At 39.8% G+C, this 15,802-nt stretch overlaps 1 protein-coding gene across 4 annotated transcripts in view; it reads left to right on the forward strand.

Annotated features, from left to right (window-relative positions):
- The window catches only part of LOC138755693 (unconventional myosin-Id-like), a 131,179-nt gene that overhangs the window by 60,427 nt on the left and 54,950 nt on the right, over positions 1-15,802 (forward strand). For 3 of the 4 annotated variants that reach the window (XM_069922125.1, XM_069922124.1, XM_069922126.1), the window contains one exon: positions 7,667-7,874. In XM_069922125.1, the coding sequence (XP_069778226.1) occupies positions 7,667-7,874 (208 nt within the window). Of the gene's footprint in view, positions 1-3,279; positions 3,386-7,666; positions 7,875-15,802 lie in introns of those variants that run through there. The other variant, XM_069922128.1, reaches the window with a different exon arrangement.

Consider the following 15,802-nt stretch of genomic DNA (forward strand, 5'->3'; position numbering starts at 1 on the left):
CCACTTGACAGCTGCAAACCGGGACACGATTTCCTCCCGTGTTGGCAAATTGAAATGCTCTCTCTTGATGTCTTTATTGAGATCTCTTGGGTCCAGACATATGTGCAATGCTTCTTTTTCCTTTTGCACAAGACCTAATCTGTAGGTTCTTCAATTTTCTGAATGACTTTCATCTGTTCAGTGCATGCTAGTTCTTGCTTAAGTTTGTCTCTAAGTGGAAACAATGGGAGCCACGGTCCCATTTACACGGATTTTGTGTACACCAGGTAAACATCCAAGCCCCTCAAAGACAATTGCATACTCTTCCATGAGTGTGCTCATCTTCAGTCTGTGAAGCCACTCTGAAAACTCTTTTCAACAGGTTGAGCTTTTCACATCCACTCAGACCTAATATTGGCTGTACTCTCTATTCTGCAATCAGTAGCTGTGTCTTTAGACGCTGCTCTTTTTGTTTGAAGATCACCATATAGCCCTCTTTTACTGAAAAGTTCTCTCCAGTGTAGCCTGTCACTTTTTATTTCACTGGATAAATCTTGCTCTTTACAGTGAGGGTCTTGTAATCATCCATAGATAACTGATACACCTGGGCTCTGGTGTTGAGCTTAAATGGAACTACTGTCTCATTACCAGGAGCTTGTAGTGAATCCACAAAGAATTCCTCCATTTCTTCATCCGTTGTGTGCACCTTTCTCTTGGTAGCTCCTGCTTTGCAGCACTTTGCGAAAAGTGCCTCTATTTCCTCAGGAGTTTGCAAAGGTTTGCTATGACATCAGAAACCCTGGCAAATTTCTACAGAAGTGTGATGGAAAGTGTACTGACCGGCTGCATCACAGTCTGGTATGGGAACACCAATGCCCTGAGTGTAAAGCCCTCCAAGAGGTAGTGGACACAGCCCAGAATATCACAGGCAAAACCCTCCCCATTATTGTGTACATCTACAGGGAATACTGCCATAGGAGAGCAGGAGGAATCATCAAAGACCCTCACCAGCTAGCACACGCTCTGTTCTCACTACTACCATCAAGGAAGTGCCACAAAACTCACACCACCAGGTTTAAGAACAGCTGCTACCCCTCCTCCATCAGACTCCTCAATGAAAAATTAAATCAAAAATTCATTTAAGGACTCTTACTTGAGTACCTTATTGATTTTTTTTCTCTCTGCATTGCACAGTCAGTTTATTTACATTCATTATCTGTTTACAGTTCTTTGTTTACTTGTTCAGGCTTTGTACACTTTATTTTTTGCACTTCCAATTAGTGGTAATTCTGCCATGCCTGCAGAGAAAAGAAATCTCAGGGTTGTATGTAATGTCTTGTACGTACCCTGACAATAAATTTGAAATCTGATTCTTCTTTGCACATTTACTGGACACATCTTTGGAATATGTCTACCACCTCACCTGATGTATTTGCTGTTTGAGCCTATCTCTTTGCTTTGCTGTAACTTTGGGAAACTCCTGGTGCTCTGATTCTCCGTTTTCACTGCATGCACTGTTGTGTCTATCCTGTGCAGCTCCTTAGCTTATGCTCATTTGGTCTCTGCTGCCCTACACATATGAACAGCCTTTTCCAGTGTCAAATCTTTTTCACTCAACAGTCTTTATCTAAGCCCATTCCCTTCTGTCTGTCTCAAATGAGTGAGTTTTTCAAATCTCTAAATTCATAAGACTTATTCAGTGTGTGAAGCTCTGCTAAGTTGGTTGAAACTCATACCTTGTTTCTGGTCACAGGAGAAAAACTTGAATCTCTCAAACATGATATTTTTACTTGGACAAAATACTCCTCAAATTTTCTCATTAAAGTGTCCAACATGAAAATTGTCTCATCAATTTGAAAATTGTTATAGATGTCCAAAGCATTTTCACCCATCATGTGTGGAAATATGTATGCTTTCCATTTTCCATCAGTCTCTCCTGCTCCATCAGCCTCTAAATAAATCTTGAATCGCTGATTGAAGTGTTTCCAATTATCGGTTAGATTGCCAGTAAACTGCATCGGTGTGGCAAGACTTAACTTATCCATAACGGAAACTATTTTCTTTTCTTCCTTATTCACACTCTTCTGACACCATGTTATGTATGTTCCTTGGAGAAGAACAACCTTGCATGTTTTTAACACTTAAACAACTTTACTTTTCGAGCTGGTTGAACAAACAACACTCTCGATTTTTGTCGTAGTGTACTTTTGTTCCTGTGCGCACCATGCACATAGCCTACTGGGAAAGGTAGTTCTTTATTAGAAATACATAATAACACAAAATCCCAAAATATCCAAAGCATAAAGATTATTGTAATCTGCCAGTGTGCTTGGGAGAAATTCCTCTTGTGTTGAGGAATCTAAATGCATAAGTTTGTCCATTGAAAGACTTAATGTCCTTGTCTTCCACGTTCACTCATTTTGATTATTTTCATGTCAATCATTTCCATATTCTGATGTGCAGCAAATAGACCAGTTCCTCCATTGTGTCGAAGATCTTCCTAATTCAAACAACTGAGGGATTTTTAATGATAATAATGAGTATATTATTAAAGACATAAGAACATTGTACTTATGCACTGAAATTCTTACTTGCTATCATTGAAGAGGTACTTTGAAAATAAAAATACAGCTCCATCAGTATGGATTATATTATTGTCAACCTCATGAAGTCCACAATCATCTCCTTTGTCCTGACCACATTAAGACTCGGGGTTGTTGTTCTTGCATTATTTTATGAGCCCCCAACCTCCTCTTCGTAAGAAGATTCATCCTCGTTGCTGATGAAGCCAACTACTAGTGTATTATCTGCAAACTCGATGATTCTGATTGAGTCAGCTCTGAGATGCACCACTGGTCAGCTGCTCAGATGAGATTTTGGTGCCAACCCCAATTGACTATGGTCTTTTGGTCAAGAAGTCCAGTTTACAGTTGCAGAGAGGGGTGTTGAGTCTCAATAAGGACAGTTTATACGCCAGCCTCTGGGATGTAATTATGTTGAATGCTGAGCTGAAGTCAATGAACAGCCTGGTATATGAGGCATTTTTTTTTAGCAAGTGAGAAATGGATTGTAGGGTCAAGGCTATTGTAGTAATAGAGTGCTACCACCAGGAGGAGATGGAGATGGAGTGTGTAGCATCTGGGAAATGTTGCATCTTGCAAATGTTGTTATATCTTTAGTAAATTCAAGATGGATGCCTTCCCATGAGGTTGCATGTATGTGTTCTGTTTATAGTGCTTGTTTGCTTAGTTAATAAATCTAGTTGTTTTAAAAAGAACTCAAGTTTCTTTATTGTAATAGAAGAAATATCACATGGTACCAGGAGTGGAAGAAAGTGCTAGGAGTGGAAGAAACAGCCAAGTTCTGCTGTGCACAAGAGTGAAAGAAGAAAACAAACAAGTGTCGAGTAAGTCAATATCAGCAAAAAAAATGGAGGGTTTAAAGTTCCTAATGTTGTAAAGTGGACTGAAAATATATTGACCATGAGTGAAGGCTGTGGGAGCAAAGGTTTATGCTTTACCTGCAAGCGATTGGAATCAATAGCCAACTGGATACACGGGAGATTCCACTGATATTTACTGTGGCTGAACCTCAACCTCTAATGGTTTTCAACACATTTTTTTTGCCTAGGCAGAGACCAGAGCAAATTTATCAAGGTTATTGAGATGGTTGGCGTTCATTGTTCACCAAACAAAAATGAAACCTTCAAGAGGTACATTTTCATTCATGCACACAGCTGCAGGGAAAGAGCTTTGAAACTTTTTAACAGACTTAAAACGAGAGACAAAGCTTACCTTGATGGCAACTGTGAAGATATGCCATGTCTGCGAGTTAGCTCTGCGGCACATGATAAAGTTTGGGGTTAGAGTAAAATCCAGTGAAAATGAAGGCCTAGTCATAGCCACACATGCACAAACAAAAAATGAGATACAGGAACCAACAAGAAGATGGAGAGACATTCATTGTAAATGATATGGCACTAAGCATGTGCCAAAACAATGCCCAGCTTATGGAAAAGTCTGTACCAAGTACAAAGAGCAGAATCACTGTGCAAAGCAAAGTTTTTCCAAAGGAAAACTAAACAGAAGTAGAAGTGTATACACTATAGAAGATACTATATACACTATTGAATAAGCTGCTCTCAGTGATCCACTTTTCGTGGGCATGGTGGTGCAGGAACTGAACGGTGTCGAGCAGGATAAGTGCACTGTGTCATTGCACTTAAATGAAACATATTCCTTTCAAGTTAGACAGAGGGGCAAAGGTCAATTTGATCTGTGAACACGACATCAGGGCAATGAAGATAAAGCCATATCTCCATGCAAATCCTGTACTGCTCAAAGCCTACAATGGACAGAGTATCAACATGAAAGGTTCTCACTTGCTAAAAAAAAAAGCCTCATATACCAGGCTGTTCATTGACTTCAGCTCAGCATTCAACATAATTACATCCCAGAGGCTGGTGTATAAACTGTCCTTATTGAGACTCAACACCCCTCTCTGCAACTGTAAACTGGACTTCTTGTAAATTCAAGGTATAAGTTAAAAATAAAGAGCACCACCTCAGGTTCAGAGGGTCATTATTCACTTCTTGGTGACAAAGCATGTGAAAACTTAAACCTAGTCAAGAAGGTGTACCATATTAACAGTTACCATGCACTGAACAGTGTAGAGGAAATATTGGATACATGTCCAGACATCTTCAAGGGGTTTGGAGTTCTATCATTCACCTCTAAGACAGTTAAAGGAAGGATGCACAGCCAGCAGTGCATGTTCAAAGGTGGGTTCCAGTGGCACTAAAAGAAAAACTCAAGCAGGAACTCGACTGAATGACTTCACTAGGGGTCATAAAGAAAGTGGAGGAACCCACAGAATGGGTGAATTCAATGGTGTGTATCAAAAAGAAGAATGGTGACCAACACATGTGCATGGACCTGAAAGACATGAATGCCTATATAAAGTGGGAACATTATCAGATTCCAACCAGGGACGAAATTATAAATGAGATGGCTGGTGCAAATTATAACACTGAATAGGATGCATTCCAGGGCTTTTGGCAAATAAAACTGCATGAACATAGCACAAAATACTGAACATTTAATACACCAGTACTTCTATCTGAGGATGCCTTTTGGAATTTCCTCAGCTCTGGATGTTTTTCACAGGACAATGGAGCACATCATGGGGTATGTGTGTACATGGATGACATGATCCTATGGGGAGCCATAGAAAATCAACACAAGAGGCTCATCTTGTATGGATTAAAGTTAAACAGAGAAAAATGTGAGTTTGGTGTGAAGAAAATCACCTTTCTGGGAGATAAACTGTCAGAGGCCAGAGAAGAGCACAGTGAAAGCAATTTTAGGTATGTCCAGACCCACTGACAAAAAAGGCGCACTGTATTGAAAGTGCTGGGAATGATCAATTTCATTGGTAAATTCATACCAAGCCCGTCTTCCAAAACAATGTACCTAAGGAAGTTGTCACAGGACAAATGTAAATTCAAGTGGACAGACAACCATGAGGAAGAATGGGGATGACTGAAGACCATTCTAACTACAGAACCAGTACTTTTGACATTCTTTGACACATCCAGAAAGATGAAAATATCCATAGATGCTTCAAAAGATGGAATAGATGCCGTAATACTTCTGGCTGTGGGAGAAGATTGGAGGTCAGTAGCACACGCATCAAGAACAATGACAATATCTGAATGTCGATATGCACAGATCGAGAAAGAGTGCGTAGGTCTAGTCTATTGACTCAAGAAATTCCACATTTATGTGTATGGACTACCAACATTCGTGGCAGAGACAGACCACAAGTTATTAATAACGATAATCAAAAAGAATTTCAGTGAAATGTCGCCGAGAATCCAAAGACTGAAAATGAACCTACAACGTTATGACTTTGAATTGGTTAGATGACGCATTATCCAGGGCAACAACACAGAGTGAAACACACAATGAGAGTTCCACAGAGACAGATGTGAATCTCCACGAGAATCTGATCACTGAATCTCTTCCTGTATCTGACGTGAAATCCAAGCAGATCGCAGCTGAAATAGAAAAAAGACACAGTTCTACAGAAGGTCATCAAGAGTCTGAATAAAGAATGGCCTAGAGGTGAATGTCAGCTATACTACAACATCAGAGGTAAGCTTGTCAATCAGTTTATACTCAGGCAGAGCAGAATTCCTCAATCACTGCAATAAGAGTTGCTGAAAAGGGTGCATGAGGACACCTTGGAATTGAAAAATGCAAGAGGAGGGCTAGAACTGGCTAGGGATAAATGCTGACATGGACAGGGTGGTTTTCAGCTGTGAGACCAGTTTGAAGAATTACACACTTAAAAGTTTGTGCAGCTGATGTTCATGTTACATCAAGGTTGAACTTTAAATTGAAAGAATACTGTATTAATGTATCATGTTTGATGAAACATCTCAAGGAAAGGGGATATAGTGGTAGAGTGCTACCATCAGGAGGAGTCAGCGATGGAGTGTGCAGCATCTGTGGAAAGTTGTATCTTGCGAATGTTGTTTCATCTTTAGTAGATTCAAGATGGATGCCTCTGCACAAGGTCTAAATGTGTGTGTTCAGTTTTTAGTAATAGTTGCTTCATTAATAAATCTAGTTGTTTTAAAAAGAATCCACATTTCTTTATTGCAATAAAAGAAACATCACAGCTATCACATCATTAGGTTGATTAGCATCAACTTAAGTTTGTCCAATCTCTTTTTATAGCTCCTACCCTCTAATCCAGGCAGCATCCTGGTAAGTCTCTTTTGTACCCTAGTTCTCATGGAGTTGGACTGGTGAAACTTCTTGGAGACACTACTTTTGTGTGTCCAGTTCAGATTACACACTCTACCTAATTTCCCTTTCTTAGATACTCCAACCTTGAACTCCATCTACCAAAGTGTTTCCCATATACTAAGTCTTCCATTTTTCCTTTGTGGTATCCTGCTATTATCTCAGGAATTTACTGCAATCATCAAATGCTTGGCCTTCCTTCTTATGGATCCTGAGTAAACCTAAAGAACTCTTTCATACAGTCCCATTTCCATAAAATGGGTCAGACATTTTTTAAATGATTATTATTCATTGTCCTTGAAGCACGATCAATTACACAAAGACTGAAGTTGCCGAGACTGAAGGCTTTTATTTACAAGAGACGGACAACATCCCTGTGTTGGTTGTTCACTCGAACTGGGGGCAGGCTTGTGGCATGACAGCCTTTTTGAGGAAGAAAGGGGGAGGAATCATGAGCCAGCCAGTGAGAGCAGGGTTAACCAAGAATGGTCATTACATTTACATGTGGCATGCATATATATACAAATGTGGTTTCACCACAGTCCTATAAAATCCTGAATTCTGCTGTTTCTGGTTGAACATGTTCAAATAATTTGCTACTTCATAAGATGTCTCTTAACCTATTAGTAATGAGTTGATCATGACTCTTAAGGTCTGTTTTTATTTCCATGCTACCATTTTAGGGTCTCCTCCAAGTTTATTGATAGGGCATGGGTTAAGTTGATAAATCTAGCACTTAATGGACAGCAATAAATTCCCTTCAGAAGGTAAATTGTTGCAATCCATTTGGCAAATTATGACATGCATCTTGTTACAGGCACGTTAATTCACTGAAGATATTTTAAAATCTATGTTCATTTAAAAATGTATTCCAGATATAAGATGACCTGTGAGTACACTTGGCCAAATCACCTCATGCCAACAGACATGGAGGCAGTCCAGGCAATTATAGACCAACATGGTTTCCAGCAGGATGTTGCCTATGGAAAGACCAAGCTATTTATTCGAACACCTCAGACTTTATTTGAACTGGAGAGTGAACGGGCAGAAAAAATTCCTTACATTGTTCTCTTTCTGCAAAAGGTAGGGATATTTTTCCATTAACTTGTAATCGATTAAGGTTGGAGCCAAGAATTTCTCTGTGCAGTTTTAGAAGAGTAAATCATGAAAGTCTGCAGAGGCTGTGACTGATGTAAGACACGACGCTGGAGAAACTCAGTAGGTCAAACAGTGCACTTTATGTAGCAAAGATCAAAATACATAATCAATGCTTTGGGCTTAAGCCTTTCATCACAGTACAGTATGAACAAAGATGTGGGCAGGTGCTTGATGCTGTGTTTGTCAGGACAACTCTTATTGTTGTCCCACTTTGTTTTAAAAAAAATCTTCACAAGGTTCTTGCTTTCTTTGTGACAATATAAAATCGTATCATAGATTCCCCATCCAGATAAAGTCAGTCCTTTCCAATAAGGTTTACAAGATGTTATTTTAAAACATTCTAACGCAAGAAGTGTTGCATGGCCAGAGACATGCCTTTAGATGAAGCATTAAAGTGAGGCCTCTCAGGTGAATGTGAATGTTCTCATTTGTCCTAATGAGACCACACTTGGAGAATCACTGAATAAAATTTGGTGAGACCACACTTGGTGCTCAGTTCTGGTCACCCAGCTACACAAAACATTCCATTGAGCTGGAGTGGGTGTAGAAAAGAGTCACAAGAATGTAACTGAGGCTCATGGGTCTAAATTATAAGCTGGATAGGCTGATGTGTTTTTCTCACGTGAAGCATTGACAAGATGAGAGGGAAAAGATTTGAAAAAGACCTGAGAATGATGAGAATGACACAGAGAATGATGAGAATGACACAGAGGATGATGTGAATGAGCTGCCAGAGGATATGGTTGAGGCAATTGTAATGGTCAAAAGACATTAAAATTGTAATGTTCAAAAGATATTTAGACAGGTACTTTGATAGGAAAGGTTTAGAGGGGCATGACCTGTATGCAGGCAAACGATTGAGTGGACAAATTGGGCCTAAGATCCTGTTTCTATGCCCTAACACGCTATGATGCAAGTGCTTTAATCCTTTAAATCGGGTTGGCCAAACTATAAACCCTGAGCCAACTGTGGCCCGTTGCCCATTTTTAAGTGGCTCAGGGTGAATTTTAAAAATAAAATGGAATATAGTCCATTAGAATATAGTCTCTAACAATAAATTGCATGTGTGTACTGTACATTGCTCTTGTTAATTTCAACACTAGATGTTGCTGCCATTTTGAACAACTTTTAGACTGACCATCGCAATGTTACTCATTGATGAAAATGTTTACCTTAGTTTAAAAAAAAAGCACTTACCTCAGTTGATGATACATGACTCAACCGAAAATACAAGAAATAGCAATGGAATGGGAAAATGAATATTTTTCACAGGAGTCAAGGGGAAGTGTGTTTGTTTAATTTGCAAGAAATCTGTTAACTTTAATCACCTATCTTTAATAGTCTATTTACAGATTACATATAATCATTAAAGTGAACGCTTGGGCCATGACCTGTATTCAGTCAGTTGGAGGAAAGTTAGAGTCTGCCTTGTCCCTTTCTTGTTCTTTCTTCCTGTTCTCATTTTGCACCAAACTCTTTATTTTGTACTGCTTTTTGAATGAGAGGTTTAAAGCATTTTATTTTATTCATTTAAATTAAATTTGAGAGCAGCAAATACAAAAATGGCTACTATAATATGTAGTACATCAATAATCTACTGTAATGTCAACAGTTCAACTGTTCAGTACAAACTAGAGGGGCCAAAATGGCTGTAATTCTTCTATGGTTCTAGTGCCTTATAGTTAATTTGATAGAAAATTAATTTTCGATGGCACAGAGGTTTTCTGGTCTAAAAACATTGTTTATCTTGCAGTATAACTGATTGAAAATTTCCAGGCTTCATATTGTTTGGCCCATGATTTCTTATATTTTTTCTATATGTGGCCCACATATAGAATGTTTGGCCATCACTGCTTTAAATAATATTACAAGAACATCTCCTGCGAGATCTTCCTCACATTGTTGCTTGTGTGAGCTCGATGTATATCATTTGACTGCTGTTTTTCCTATATTGCCTCATTAAAAAGCAATTCAGAAAGGTCACATATATACACAAGATTGTCTTTGCTTGTCTGCAAGTGATACATCTGCTACATGGATGGGAGAGGGCTCTGGTCTGGGTACAGAATAATAAATTGAATGGACTAGATGGGCTGCAGGGCCTGTTCTGTGCTATGTATCCATGATATTGACCTTAAACCAGTTTCTAACAAATTTTACAGTACAAAAATGCTCACAATTCCTCAATGATTGACAGATCTACCATTGACTGCTGGTGTTGGAATAGAGGAGAGGGTAACAGCAAGAAGTCTTCATCTAGGTATAGATGAAGTCACTGTCTTCATATCTTGTTTATCCGGGTTTCTGGGGTTCCGGGGGATTCTTTATGCTGGCGCACTCCAGTGGCCATGTTCTGTTACTTTGCCTCCTCGGTGTATATAGTTAATAAACCAGGTTTGAAGTTAACCCACTTGGTTTCATTTCTCTGAACTTGCAGCACTGAGTAAACTATGAGCAGCTGGAGGAACTCAGCAAGTCACGCAGAATCCATGAGAAGAGTCAATAAAGGGTGCAGACCCAAATAATTGAATGACCATTTCTACTCAGGGATCCTTCCTGACTCGCAGAGTTCTTCCAGCATCTCAATATTTGCTAAAGATTCCAGCCTCTGTAGACTTTCTGTGTCTCTTGTCTCTTCTGTGGCTTGATATAACACATAGCCGCATTGGTGTGCTTTATTTGACCAAGTGGTAAGACATCTACTTCTAAGTACAGGTACCAACACACCTTACCATTATTTCCATTTATTAAAAAATAAGGATTTGTGATGGTTGAAAATCTGAAAACTTGGCAGAGTTCATGTGTCCAGTCGTGAGAATAAAAAAGAATTTGTATTTATAAAGGAATTTTCACATTCACAGACTGACCCAGAATACTTTGTTGCCAATTTTTGAAGTGTTCTCTAAAAAAATCATGAAATTTCAGTGCAGAGCTTTTCAATGATGTGGGATCCTTGGATGCAGGTATCCACTTGGATGCAGATATTCCTCATTTTAGTCTCAAGGAACAACAGGAAAATCAGACCTAAAGCAAGTGTAAGGAGCTTCCCTGTTTACAGCGCAGCTATAGATGGGGTATTCATTTGACTCAATTGTATGTTTGAAAAATACAGTACATTTCTAATCATCCAAAATGCTTGGGACTGCACATTTTTCAGTTAACTGCACTTTTCAGATAATTGAGAAATTGCTTTAAGCAGGCCCAGAAGCATCAGCAGGAATATTTGTATCGGCGGTTAAACAACAAGACAAAACAGAAGGTTTTTCAAGCATGAAATAATGTTAAATTCTTACCCCCAAAAATGTGATCTCTGATTACAAAATAAGATAAATGCATTAATTTAAGAAAAAATCTTTCTTTTTCAACTTTCAAAATTTCAGTTATCTGAGAATTTTGGTTGAGTTTTTTGGATACAGGTACACGATCCTTTATCCGGACGTCTAAAATCCGGAAAGCTCCAAAATTCGGCAAGTGGGGAGAGAGGCGGCAGCGCGAGTCAGGTGGGCGCGAGACCAGCAGCGCGAGTTGGGCGGGCAAGGGGAGGAGACCGGCAGGCGAGTCGGGTGGCCAAGAGACTGGCAGCACGAGTCGGGCGGGCGAGGGGGAAGACCAGCAATGCGAGTCGGGTGGCCGAGACACCAGCAGCATGAGTCGGGCAGGCGACGGGGAGGGGGAGTTGGGGGAGACAGCAGGGTGACTGGAAGGGGGTGGGGGTGGATAGGCAGCACAATTCCAAAATCCAAAATTCGGAATACACTGTCTCCCAAGGGTTCCGGATAAAGGATTGTGTATCTGTAATCAGAAATGTACTGTAATTACTTTCTGCTGACAGAATGTTTATTTTTAAATTCAAATTGCTTCTTAAAAAGCCTTAATAATTAGCTCCTGCTTAGAAAAATGATATGCTTTGTGGCTTCCAGTGATTAATAGTGAGAAGAATACAGATCCACAAGCTAGTTATTTGTGGGCAGATCTCCATAAATCATCTGGAAGGTGTCTGGCTTACTTTCATGACCTTGGCCTTTCATGCTGGGTTTGATAAATGTGTGGTTCTTTCATAGAGATGCAATTTATCCAATGCTGATGGCAAGATTGGCAAATTATTCCTCTTTCAGAAATTATCGCAAAAAATTGCGGGGGGATCCAACTAACAAATATAACGAGAAATATGTTGGCATTCGCACATATAGAGAGATGTATACATACAGATGTGGACTACCCGGGCAGACAAATTTATAGGAGCAAATCTCTTAGCACAACTACAAGTATTTATATGGACATGTAGTCACGGACTGAAAATATGGAGGCAGACAAACAGAAAAATACATGTGATATTCAGACAAATATACAAATGTATCTGTGGACAACAGAATAGTACAGCACCCATAGGTAGAGATAGGTGTGGATCGGCAAGTGGGATTACGAGATTGTGGCCGTCAGTGAAACTTGGTTGCAGGATGGGCAGGACTGAATGTTCCAGTCTTCTGTTGCTTTAGATGCTATAGAATGGGGGAGTCAGGGGGATGAAAGGGGGAGGAGTGACATTGTTCATTAGGGAAAGTATCGCAGCTGTGCTGAGGATAGACCAGAGGACTCATCTACTGAGGCCATATGGGTGGAGCTGAGGAAAGGAAAAGATATAACCACCCTCATGGGGTTGTGTGATAGTCTGCTCCAATTGTCAGCAAGAAGTTGAGGAGAAAATCTGTAGAGAGATCGCAGCCAGTTGCAGGAAACATGAGGTTGTGATAGTAGGAAATTTTAACTTTCTACCTATTGACTTGGACTCCCATACTGTAAATGAGTTGGATGGCTTGGAGTTTGTCAAATATTTTCAGGAATATTTTCTAAATCAATATAAAGAGATACCAACTAGACAGAGTGCAATACTGGATCTCCTATTAGGGAACAAAGGACCGGTAACAGGAGTATGTGTAGAGGAATATTTTTGGTTCAGTGATCGTAACATCATTAGTTTCATTAATTATGGAGAAGGATAGGTCTGAGCCTTGGGTTGAGATTCTAAATTGTAGAAAGGCCAATTGTGAGGAAATGAGAAAGGATCTAGAATGCGTGAATTGTGATAGGTTGTTTGCCGGGAAAGATGTGCAAGGTAAGTGGAGGACCTTCAAAGAAAGAAATCAGGATGGCTAAAAGAAGACATGAGGTTGCTTTGGCAGACAATATCAAGGAAATTCCTAAGGGTTTCTACAGGAATATTAAGAGCAAAAGGATTGTCAGGGACAAAAATGTTCCCTTTAAGATCAGAATGGTCAGTTTTGTATGGAGCCAAAAGAGATGGGAGAAATCTTAAATCGTTTTGTTTTCATCAGAATTCACTCAGGTAACAGGCACAGAGTCATGGGAAGTAAGGAAAGGAAGCAGTGACATTATGGAACCAATACAGATTAAAGAGGAGGTGGTGCTTGCTGTCTTAAAGCAAATAAGGGTGGATAAATCCCCAGGACCTGACAAGATTTTTCCTCTGACCTTGAGGGAGGCTAGTGTAGACATTAGAGGGTCTCTGGCAGAAATATTTAAAATGTCCTTAGCGACGGGTGTGATGCCAGAGGTTTGGAGGGTACTTTACATTGTTCCATTGTTTAAAAAAGGCTCCAAAAGTAACCCTGGAAATGATCGGCCGGTGAGCCTGATGTCAGTGGAAGGTAAATTAATGGAAGATGTTCTAAGAGCTCGGATATATAATGATTTGGATAGCCAGGGATTGATTAGGGATAGTCAACATTGCTATGTGCATGGTTCATCTTGTTTAACCAATCTTATTGAGTTTTTTGAGGAGGTTACCAGGAAAGTTGATGAAGCAAAGGTTGTCAATATTGTCTACATGGACTTTGACAAGGTCCTGTATGAGAGGTTAGTCAGGAAGGTTCAGATGCTAGGTATTCATGGTGAAGTTGTGAACTAGATTTGACAATGGTTGGACGGGAGAAGCCAGAGAGTAGTGGTGGAAGATTGCTTCTCAGATTTGAGGTCTGTGATTAGTGGTGAGTCTCAACAATAGGTACTGGAACCATTGTTTGTCATCTATATCAATGATCTGGATGATAATGTGGTCAATTGAATCAGCAAGTTTGCAGATTACACTAATATTGGAGGTGTTGCAGGACAGTGAAGAAGGTTTTCAAAGCTTGTAGAGGAATTTTGACCAGCTGGAAAAATGGGATGAAAAATGGCAGATGGAATTTAATGCAGACAGGTGTGAAGAGTTGCATTTTGGAAGAAAAAAAACAAGAAGGGTCATATATGGTAAATGGTAGGGCACTGAGGTGTGCGGTAGAACAGAGAGATCTGGAAAAACAGATACATAATTCCCTGAAATGAGCATCAGTGGGGTTGTAAAGAAACCTTTTGGCATATTGGTCTTCATAATTCAAAGCATTGAGTACAGGAGTTAGGAAGTTATGGTGAGGTTGTATAAGACATTGGTGAGGCCAAATTTGGAGTATTGTGTGCAGTTTCTGTCACCTAACTACAGAAAAAATAGCAATGAGATAGAAAGAGTGCAGAGAAGATTTACTAGGATGTTGCCCGGACTTCAGGAATTGAGTTACAGGGAAAGGATAAACAGGTTAGGACTTTATTCCTTGGAGCATAGAAGAATGAGGGGAGATTTGATAGAGACATTTAAAATTATGAGGGTGATAGACAGAGTGAATGTGGATAGGGTAGGTGAAATACAAACCAGAGGGCATAGGGTGAGGGTGAAAGGGGAAAAGTTTAGGGGGAACATGAGAAGGAACTTCTTCACACAGAGACTGGTGGGAGTTTGGAACGAACTTACAGCTGAAGTGGTAAATGCGGGCTCAATTTTAACATTTAAGAAGCATTTGGACAGTTACATGGATGGGAGAGGTATGGAGGACTATGGGCTGGGTGCAGGTCAGTGGGACTAGGAAAAAAGTGCTTCATCGCAGACTAAAGGGGCCAAGGTGACCTGTTTTTGTACTGTAATGGTTCTATGGTTCTATGATGCACAGGCTTACAAGTGTCAATCCACACACATTTATGGATTCAGGCATATATAACCATAGAACCATTACAGTACGGAAACAGGCTGGTACATGGAATGCAGATACACAAGTATCCAACTAAACAATCACACACAAATGTAAATGAAAATGTTGGGAAATCTCTAGTCATACCTAAACCCACAGCTATATGGATTCAGTGATGTAATCACATAAATGTACAGAGTTACAAAATAAGGAAGTACAAATAGTGAAGAAGGTTTTCAAAGATTGCAGAGGGATTTGGACTGCTTAGAAGAGTGGGCTGAGAGATGGCAGATGGAGTTTAATGTTGTGAAGTGTGAAGTGCTTCATTTTGGGAAGGAATAATCAAAACAGGACATTAAATGGGAGGATATTGAAGAATGCAGTAGAGCAGAAAGATCTAAGAATAATGGTTCATCGTTTCCTGAAGGTAGAATTTTGTGGCTAGGGTGGTGCAGAAGGCTTTTGGTATGCTGGCCTTTCTAAGTCAAAGCATAGAATACAGGAGTTGGGAGGTGATGTCGAGACTGTTCAAGGCAATGGGGAGGCCAAATTTGGAATACTGTGTGCAGTTCTGGTCATCGAATTATAGGAAGGATATCAACAAGGTAGAGAGGGGGCAGAGAAGAATTACGAAAGTGTTACCTGGCTTCCAGCATCTAGATTACAAAGAAATATTGGGCAGATTAGGTCTCTATTCCTTGAAGCGTAGAAGGTTGAGGGGGGATTTGATAGAGGTAATTTAAGATTATGAAGGAGATAGATAGAGTTGATGTGGATAGGCCTTTTCTCTTGTGGGTAGGAGAGATTGAAGCAAGAAGTCATGAGTAATATGTAAAC

The sequence above is a fragment of the Narcine bancroftii genome, chromosome 2 (genome assembly GCF_036971445.1).
Source record: "Narcine bancroftii isolate sNarBan1 chromosome 2, sNarBan1.hap1, whole genome shotgun sequence".
Taxonomy (NCBI): domain Eukaryota; kingdom Metazoa; phylum Chordata; class Chondrichthyes; order Torpediniformes; family Narcinidae; genus Narcine; species Narcine bancroftii.